We start from the raw sequence: 10,396 nt of genomic DNA on the forward strand, positions 1-10,396 counted from the left end.
CTCCCTGCTCCTGGGAAAAAGCTGTCGAGAGACTCCTGGAAATTCATCATTGAAAAGAAAATTTTAATGTAACACAAGGCATCTTTTGGCTCTTATTGATGAAGAGAAGTTAGATATGTTCCACGTGAGTTCCCCATTTCATCCCATGCCCCAGTCCCTGAAGCCCTGGGTCCCCTCAGTGACATGGCTAACAATATGGCAAAGCGGCCGGTTCATTCTATGCTGCTGAGAGCAGAGATATTTTTGTGTAACCCCAGCCCCCTCCCCCTCCCTCATCCCGAGCTTGCAGGACTGTTCTGGTGGTGACTGGGACCGTGGGGGAGTGGCACAGCTGTAGGACCCCATTTTAGGCAGCGGCCTCAGTCCCGGCACGCCTGCTCTTTTCTTTTGCATGGCTGAGCATATGCACCTTGGGGATTTGCCTTTGGCCTGGTTTTCTCGCCTGATTTTCTGTGCTTAAGGGTACTATCTCCTCCTGCAGCAATGGATAGGGCTTTAAACCTGGACCGTGCTGAGACCTTCTCCTTCATCAACCCCTGGATCAGGTACTTCCTCTTCTTCTTCAGTTTCCTATTTTGGGTAAGTGGCACGCCTGAAATGTTCACACACAGCACTGTGCCTCACACACCTGCATTCCAACAAATACATGTTTACCAAATGAAATTTTGAGGCATGCAGTGTACTCCAAACTAAGAGCATCATTTACCCTAGCAAAACTGTACATGAATTAAACATTAGGAAATGTAATTCCTTGATTTATAATTCTGAGACTTCCCACGGTTCCCTCAATGTTTCAAAATACTGCTTTAATATTCATGTTTTAATTTAGAATTAATAACTATGCCACTTCCTGTTCCTGTGGTTGAATTGTATGTCTGAATTCAATCATTCCCCTTAAAGAAAACTGCAATCATTTGTAGAAATTAGAACCTGCAAGGGAAGCGTAAAATGAATTTGCTGTCCAACTGTAATGTAATCTAATCTGTTGTGGAGAGTAGAGAGATAATGGGATTCTTTATTCAAGCATGACACAACGCAGAACAATGCATCAGGTGTTATTTTGAAAGTGGCTGTGGACAGGCCATGTAAACAGCCCCTAAACGTGGCAGTCTGCGCAGTATCCCAGTTCAACATAATCGCACAGACATAGTGATGCTGGACTGAGTGACTGCACAGACACAATAATGATGGGCTGGATGACTTCGCAGGCACAATAGTGTCGGGCTGAATGACTGCGCAGTAGCAGTGATGTCAGGTTGAATGAATGCCGAGAGGCAATGATGTTGGGCTGAATTATTGTGTAGATGCAGTAACTTCAGGCTAAATGACTGCACAGACGTGGTGATGTTGGACTGAATGACTGCACAGAATGATTGTGCAGATGTGATTACATTGCACCAGGTGTGACAGGGGATCGGTGGAGTGTGGCTCCACTCTGTTGATCTGAGCCACTGGACTGTAGGGAAGAGGATAATCTGCCTGCCCTTTGTTCCTCACTCAATGATGCTGGCCTTTTAAAGCTCACATTCGACTGGGAGAGGCAGCCATTCTCTCTTTCAAAGCAGACAAACATCACTGAAACACATCCCCTACTCCCAGCACACACACACACACACACACACACACACACACACAAAACAGCGTCATGTTTCCCTGCTGAAATCACCCACTCTGTTTATAATCATATCGAAATGGACTTCTGGAGATTTGATCTTCAGATCCTACTCTAGCCATCCCTGACCTCTTACTTACACCAATACCAGTGATTCACCCTTTATATCTAAAGACATCTTTCAAGTCGTGTTCAGTCCTGCCTACAACCTACATCTATTGTGTAGACTAGAGGAATGTTCTCGACCTTAACACCTGGGAGCAAACAGCAAACAACAGGGAGGCCTGGAGAATGCTTGTCCGTAAGTGTGCTGTGCTGTACAACAGTGACCTCCACCATACTGCTAAACACAAGCGCAGACTCAGAAAGGAGAGATCTGCAAAAAAGGCCCAAACCATATCCTTGAACTCCTCCTCCTACCCCTGCCCACACTGCATCAAGCCCACCTGAAGAGCCATAGGAGGACAGGAGGATAGTCCTACTCGACGATGATGATGAGAGGAATGTTCTAATGAATCTAATGCTTTTTTTTGTAAGTACCTGTATGTGGGGTATCAGGGTTTCCTCTCCTGTGGTCCCATAACAATGACCCAAACCTGAACCCATGGGATTCTGGCCCTACCAGTGTGGACACTTCCAAAACCCCACCTAAAACATTCCTCAAATAGCCATGTTAGATGCTATTGAGGGTTTACTTTCCCCCTTCTACCATGTCCTGGATACCTCTGGGATCTGGAATCCTAGATTTCATAGATGTTTTCTGTTACAGTTTCTCTATTTTTTTATACACTGTGCCTACAAGTATACATGCAAAAATCAAAATCTGTAGCTCATGTATCAAAAACCTAAACCGCTCCTCAAAATTCCAAGCACATTTTATTTGTATAAACTCAATTCCAGTTCACACTTTTGCAAAACAGTTCGAATGCAACTCTAACTTACAGCACTCTTCCATATGAAATCTGCTGTGTTTGTATAGAAAATACATGATTGCAAATACCAACCTATCACACAACCTGTACAGCCTCAGATAAACTTCAATTATCTGTCAGAGCTCCTTTATGAATGAAAGAGGTCACTGCTGAACTCTTCATTACTGAAGAACAATGAAACTAAATAGAGAAGTAGGGGAGGAGGAAGAGGCAGGGAAGGAGGGAGAACTTGACCAAGAAGACAGGGAAACATCTCCAATGACATTTGTGTAATGCTTGTTGATCCTGTCATGGGTTTAGCCTGAGGGAGGCTGGGCACTGGGTACAGCCCAATTTGAGCCATTCACCTTGTCCCCTATCATTCAGGCATTTAGAAATAAGAATAGGTAAGAGAACATTACTCAGTGCTGTGTTGTGCTATCCATTTTTTCATATGCAGTATACACTATGCAATACAGTGTGTAAGTGAACACAGAAGAGTGAACTGCTTAAATAATGCATAGAAATTGTGGCCACACGTGTCAACATATGGATCTGTATATTCTTGAACATGGACTTGGTGGCAGACAATGTCTCTTCATTGTATAACAAGAGACTCCAATAGTGGACATGGGAGTGGGAACAATACAATTAGACTGAGAGATATTCAACAACTAATCACAATGAAATGGTCCTCAATATACACCACATTACAATACACCATTGAGCATATCTTGAAGAGGAACAAAATGAGGGTAAAATATTTGATTTTGTTTTTCATTTGGGGTTGAGTCTTTTCTGTGTCTGAAAACAGATTTGAAAAAATTTTCTTGATGTTTCAGTAATATTTATGCTTAGTTTGAAACTGAAATGTTTGAAGATCATCCATAATAAGGTATTATGTTTTCTATTTATCACACCAGTGTGAAATATACATAAAAGTATTTGAGGGGTGTTACTATGGTTTTGAAGTTTATGTTTCATATTGCACAGGATTTATGAGGTTTCCCAAGGGTTAACCAACAGCATTATGTTAATAGTTTTGAGAACATGAGATTTATTCCTAAATGATTATCATTATTGTTGATCAACCATCCACTGATTTTAATAATTTATAAACCATTCTAAAACTGAGCTGTCTGACTCTAGTACACTCACTGGTCAAAACTCATTCAGCAATACCTAAAAATAGACACACTATGAATAGAAAAGACAGCAGTCAGACCTCCTGACCAAGAAGACAGGAGATCCTGGAGGGCTGCAATGCCCTCTGGGTAACAGGGCACAATGGCTTTGAGGAGTCTGATATCCGCTGACACCTGGCCACCTAACAGTGTCCTCTAAAGGCTCAGAGTATGGCTCAGGGGACAGCAGTGACACCCAGAGAAACCCTATCCAGGGCTAGAGGACATAACATATTATGACGAGAACAGGCCATTCGGCCCAACTAAGCTCGCAATTTCTTAATTAAAAAGTATCCAAAACTGCATCAAGTCTAGACTTGAACACAGCAAGGGTCTCTGCATCAACTACATGACCTGGCAACCTATTCCATGTATTGATAACTCTTTGTGTAAAATAATATTTCCTTATATCAGTGCGGAACTTACTCTTAACTAGTTTCCATTTATGTCCTCTTGTTTTACAGACTGAACTCACCCTAAAGAATCTATTATAGTTAACCTTATTGATGCCTTTTATAAATTTAAATACCTCAATTAAATCACCCCTAAGCCTCCTCTCGCTTAGTCTAAATAGGTTAAGTAACTTAAGTCTTTCCTCATAGCTTTTATATTTCATGCCAGGAACTAATTTACTTGCCCTTCTTTGAACCTTTTCAAGAACTTTGATATCTTTTTTATAGTGCGGTGCCCAGAACTGCACACAGTATTCCAAGTGAGGTCTGACTAAGGCATTGTATAATTTCAATATAACCTCTTTAGATTTATACTCAATACTTTTGGCTATATATCCCAGCATCCTGTTGGCCTTTTTTACTGCTACAGCACACTGCCTAGATCCTGTTAAGCTTGGGTCAACTATTACTCCCAAGTCTTTTTCAAATTGAGCACATTCTAGTTTTTTCCATCCATGAAGTAGTCTTGTTTAAGGTTCTTATTTCCCACATGCAAGACTTTGCATTTGTCTAAATTGAGTAACAGAGCTAACCATGTCAGCAACACCCTCTGGGTAATGGAGTCACACCACAACTACAGAGTCTGTTGGGTGCCCAGGTGTGAGGCAAATGTCACAACCGGTCACCCGCAGGCAGATCTACTGAACGTCTTAGAGCAGGGCCTCTGGGGACATCTGTGACAGCCAGTGAAGCAGAGTGCCCCTGGCTACAGGGGTAACAGAGCTGCTTTGCCAAAAAGCATCCCAACATCACAGTGATATGAGAACCAGGATTCAAACATACAGCTCATGGAGGGGAATGCATGTATTCATCTTATACATGTTAATCAGAACTACCTGTAGCACACACATGCTTCCTGTAGCCTGAGGGTGAATCCAGTGTGCCTATCATGTTTAACGTGTTTGGGATGTGCTACTCAGTTTGAGCACAAACACAATAAATGCAACACAGTGCAGATCTCCTTCCTGAAGCCTTCTTCTACCTATTTCAGGTGTTCTCCTTGCTGATAATTGCAATAGGAGTATATGCTAAAGCCCAGAAAACTACAGGTAAGACTCTTCTCAATACCTTCCCTTTTCCAAATCAATGGCACTGTTAGTGGAACTTTCTAAGTCTTGATACCAGAAAAGGAATCTTTAGAATTATTACTTGGTATTAGCATTGCTATTGTAGAGAAGTGGCTGTACTAACATTAGGCTCCTCCCATGAAAAACAGTGACATCAAGTTATGTTACATGTTGTGGATATTGCGATCTAGTACCATTGATAATGTACTTGTCTTCCCTTAGTTTTCCAGATTGTCTAGTTTCAGATTATTTTCAGATTAGCTGATTAGCCCAAATTAATTTGGTGGTAGTGCTTGAATCGTGTTGTGCTCACACTTACTTGTGTTGGAGTTTTGTTAGCCTAGTCTGACACTATTTCTCATTTAACTTGACTGGATACACTTCTGTTCTCTTGTGCTGGAAGTCACTCTGGATATGAGTATCTGATAATGTAAGTTAATTTAATGCAATGCAATGTAAAGTTAGCTTCCGCCATTGCATGGGTGCAAAGCCCCCAGAGAAGTGGGTTTATGAAACAATGCCAGCATTTGGGATGTGTGACCCAGGTGTGACTGCAGCTGGTATGGTTCAACAGACACAGTCCGGGACACATTCCTGATCGACCCAGCAGTCATCCTCATCGTGGTCGGAGTGGTCATGTTCTTCATCACCTTCTGCGGCTGCATCGGAGCGCTGCGCGAGAACATCCACCTACTGAAAACAGTAAGGCCCAACCTCCAATGAATGTGAAATAAAATGACCTTCAGCCCTTAATAACTTAATAACCATTCACCTTTACAATTGTCAAAAAATCCCTAACATACCTTTCATCCTACACAATAAAAAGGCCTGTTTTTATCTCATCGGAACGATCTGAACAGGTAATCAAAAAGTAATAGTGGCCTATAAACTGAATGAAGCCATTTACTATGGGTCTGATTGCAAGAGCAGTGGAGAACGACATCATTCAGAGAGCCAAGGCATGGGAATAATAACATGGCTGCTTGCAATGACCTTTGACCTCTATATTCTGACTAAGATCACAAAGGCTGGTGGACTGTGTTATACTCTGAGCTTGGTGCAAACAGAAGCTCTTAATGTTTTCTACTCTATTCTCTCTTGCTGTCATCCATTGGTTGTTTCTCTCCATTCTTCATTGTGTCTCTTCTCTGTCTTCATTCTCTTTTTTTTTTTTTCCTCCCCTCTAGTTCTCCCTCAGTCTCACCCTGGTGTTCCTCACCCAGCTGGCCATAGCTGTGCTGGGCTTCTTCTACTCAGACCAGGTACCCTTTAGAACAGACCCCCCTGCCCCACAGTCTCATGCACATGTACAGAAATCCACCCCCTCCCCAGTTTGCATAGATGTGACCGTTTGTCCCATTTTGCGGACATGCAGACACGGGATGCCCTGGGGAAGTTCATGAAGAAGGCTATTGTACACTACAGGGATGACCTAGACCTGCAGAACCTAATGGACTACATCCAGAAGGAGGTAAGCCAGTTACTCATGCTCTAGCCACAAATTCCATCAGTTTTCCACACAACTTCTGCACGGATACACACACTTCAGTTATGAAACACATAAGCCCATGCACCGTGCAAATGCACATCCTGCAATAGATAATGCACCACTAACAGGGACAGACCCATGTGAAAGAGACACAGGACATCCTTAGCTAACCCTCCCCTCTGCTCAGTTCAAGTGCTGTGGGTGGAACAACTACACAGACTGGTCCTGGAACCTGTACTTCAACTGCAGCTTTGAGAACCCCAGCACAGAGCGGTGTGCGGTCCCCTACTCCTGCTGTACTCCTATACCTGGAGAGGTAGGAGGCCTCTCTCCTCACAACTGCACCTGGCTACACCTCATCACAGTGCCCACTCTGCGCCTGCTGTGTGGAGTTTCAATACACTAATCAGGAGAGTAGTATATTCCAACTGCACTGGTACACATTTCAAATATAATTTTTTTCAGCTAAAGCATATGGAGGCACAACTAATACAATATATTCAAATCTAAAATGTATTCTTCTCAATAACTGCATTGAATTGTTCTTAATACTTCTATGGATTGAATAAAATAACCTTGTTGTGAACCATTTCTGCCACCTACTGTTCACAGGCTGTAATTGTACTGGTCACAATATCCACAAGACTATCACAGGCCTTAGTATGACTCAGTTTGGAATCAGTGACCCTATCAAGTGGTTTGATGCTGCCTTAAATTGCTGATGAAATTATTGGACATGCAATCCATGTACATGGGGCGGGGGGACTGAGACTAATATCTGGCTTGATTAAATATATGTGACATGCTGTTCTGCTTCTCTGCACATCACCAGGCTGTAATTAACACAATGTGTGGATTTGGGGTTCAGACCCAGAATTACCTGGAGGCCACCAAGTCCATTTACCCAGTGGGGTGTGCAGACAAGGCAGTCATTTGGATCGAGTCCCACCTGCTGCTGGTTGGGGCCCTGGCTCTGGGCCTTGCCCTCCCACAGGTAACCACATAGGAAGTAGCTCTTTGACCCACCATCCTACAGCTATTGAAACAAGAAGCAGCTCTCTGCCCCAGGCAGTAGTTAACAGCCACACCTTGCCACAAGTATTTAAACAGGAAGTAGTGCTAGGCAGCACTCTCACATACACTTTGTAGTTTTTGTCCTCTAATATCAGTTCACAGCCAGCTTTCTAAAACCTGATATTCACTCCTGACAATTCTGTGAAAAATGAAACTCACCCAGGGTCAGGGCTCGAGGACAGAACATATCCACAGGGCATAACTCACAACATCCCAGAGCTAACAAACACTAACAATCACGGATGGCATGATAACTAATTGTTTCCATATACGTGTTGCTGCAGAACACCATTCCACCCATTTTTATGGCAAATGAGAGGGAAGTTAATGTTTGATATGTAAATCATGGATTGCTGCCCTTGAGGAATGGATATAAATTACACACATGTCACTTCAGATTAGATTATTATTCAAACAGCCTTGGCAATATGTTGCATTGGTTCCTGCTCTCTCTTTCAACACTCACTGTGCACCTCAGTAGATACTAACCCTTGCTGCACAGCAGCTTTTCTAAATGCAACACCTCTCATGGACATGGGTTAACAATCCCTATTCCAAGCTGGTCCACACCCCTGTGTGCGGTTCTGTGTGGGTGTGTGTGAGTGTGAGAGTGAGAGCGAGTGAGGTTGATTGTGTGTGAGAGAGTGAGAGTGAATGAGGCTGACTGTGTATGTGTGTGCATGTTTGTGAGAGTGAGAATGAGGGAGGTTGATTGTGTGTGCAAGAGAGTGAGTGATGCTGATTGTGAATGTGTGAGAGTAAGGAAGGCTCATTGTAAGTTGTGTGTGTGTAAGTGTGAGGCTGATTGTGTGTGTGTGAGAGAGCATGAGAGAGTGAGAGTGACGTTGATCGCGTGTGTATGCGAGAGTGAGTGAGGCTGATTGTGAGTGAGGTTGAGTGTACAGTGCTGGGTGGCCAGCACTGATGCGCACCTCTTGAGGGAGAGTAGCCCATCCTAAATCCTCACACCAGGGAGTGTGTAAAGGATGGGGGATGAAACTTGGGACACTCCCATCTTCAGAACAATGAGGCGTACTCCCTGAGAAGACACAGGTGATGTTTCTGAGTCAGAACACTGCTGTTCTCACTGCTTCCTCCTCTGCAGATTGCAGGTATAGTGCTGTCTCAGATCCTCATCTCCCAAATTCAGGATGAGATCAGCTCTGTGTTGTGAGGAACATCGGACATGACCCGGTTAAGATGACCTTAACCAGTTCAGAAACACTGTCGGTATCATAGTAATGAAACGAATAACAGGAGTGTTGGATTCCTAGCAGTGTTTTTGATCTTTTGTACATGCATACTGCTGGACTAAACACAGAGAGGAGTTCAAATTGGATATGTTTATTGAAGTTTATATATATTTAACCATTACTGTATATTTATGTTGATATGAAGACCTTTTTTCTGAGTTTTTTAATGCTATGCATTTGTTAATAAAATGCTGCTTCACAAAGATGTTTTGTTCCATTACATTATAGACGTTTAGCAAATGCCCTTATCCAGAGCATCTTACATAGGTTACAGTTTTTTTACATGTTACCCATTGCATGTTCCCAGCTGGATTTTTACTGAGGCAATTCTGGGTTAACTACCTTACCCAAGGGTACCACAGCAGCAGTGTCCCAGCAGGCTCCATACCACTATGCTATACTGCCACCCCGTGTCTGTGAAAATGTTTCACTTCTGTGAAAAATGCTGAAACTAACCCAAGGTCAACGCTTGAAGGCAGAATGTCACAGATGCCCCTTCTCCACCAACGCATTTCGAGGGCCAGTTCGGAGCCGGTGCCTAATCTTGAACCAGTTCTTTGCGTTTCGATAGCCAAAGAACCAGCTCTCGAGAGCGAGAGCGGCACTAACTGTTTGCTGGTCTAGAACAAAGAACCGCTACGTCAGGGGCTGGGGGTGGGATTATTGTGACCAATAAGTCCAACTAAAACTTTGTGACCGCCATTTAAAATAAAAAAACAGAGGTAGTGTAGCGTCTAGTCTGGCTAAAAAGAAGAAGAAACCAGAGTTTTATTTTTGAAACATTTCGCCAGCTAGCTATGTATTTCTTAGCTGTTTAGCGAGCTACTAATTTCTCACATCAATGTTACGTTCAACATTCGTATCATTGATGTGAGAAATTAGTAGCTATACTTGCTTGGGTAATGTTAGCTAACCAACAGCTAGCTAGCCAGCTACCGTAACCTTGGTTACAGTAGCTAATGTTAGCATGCTACTTTCTAACATTGCCATTGACTCACCTACCAATGTCACTTAACATTTGGCTTCACAAAAGGCTAACATTGTATAAAGTGTAGTGGACAAGTTTGTTTTTTAAAGCACTGTTCTCTTGTTTTTTGTTCGCACTAGCTTGCAGTGGCGGCTGCAAGATAACGAAACACTACGCTCGCTAAACATTACGTTCGTGAAACACCGCAGATTGTCTGAAACTTGCGTGCTATTGCGAAAGCTAAAGCATGAGATTGTTTAATTAACAAGGATGGCAATTTGAATAATTAAGTGGCAACTAATCCCAAAGCTTTCTCTTAAGTGTATCACATTATAGCTTTCTTGTGTTACAAAATTCAAATTACAGAATGGAGCTAAATTTAGTCAA

The 10,396-nt window shown here is 42.8% G+C and overlaps 1 protein-coding gene across 1 annotated transcript; it reads left to right on the top strand.

The window, feature by feature from the left end:
• The first annotated feature begins 332 nt into the window (after window positions 1-332).
• tspan33b (tetraspanin 33b) lies at window positions 333-8,971 on the top strand. The gene is made up of 8 exons (XM_036520580.1): window positions 333-579; window positions 5,151-5,208; window positions 5,801-5,928; window positions 6,414-6,488; window positions 6,602-6,697; window positions 6,903-7,031; window positions 7,548-7,709; window positions 8,895-8,971. The coding sequence occupies exons 1-8, from the start codon at window positions 484-486 to the stop codon at window positions 8,961-8,963; spliced, it is 813 nt and encodes a 270-aa protein (XP_036376473.1). The 5' UTR covers window positions 333-483; the 3' UTR covers window positions 8,964-8,971.
• Window positions 8,972-10,396: the final 1,425 nt, after the last annotated feature.

This window comes from Megalops cyprinoides, unplaced genomic scaffold (assembly GCF_013368585.1).
Source record: "Megalops cyprinoides isolate fMegCyp1 unplaced genomic scaffold, fMegCyp1.pri scaffold_27_arrow_ctg1, whole genome shotgun sequence".
Classification (NCBI taxonomy): Eukaryota; Metazoa; Chordata; class Actinopteri; order Elopiformes; family Megalopidae; genus Megalops; species Megalops cyprinoides.

Coding starts and splice junctions, on each gene's coding strand:
- tspan33b (XM_036520580.1), top strand. CDS start 484: ATGGATAGGGCTTTAAACCTGGACCGTGCTGAGACCTTCTCCTTCATC. Junction 6,489..6,601: donor GCTTCTTCTACTCAGACCAG/GTACCCTTTAGA, acceptor GCGGACATGCAG/ACACGGGATGCCCTGGGGAA. Junction 6,698..6,902: donor TGGACTACATCCAGAAGGAG/GTAAGCCAGTTA, acceptor CCCTCTGCTCAG/TTCAAGTGCTGTGGGTGGAA.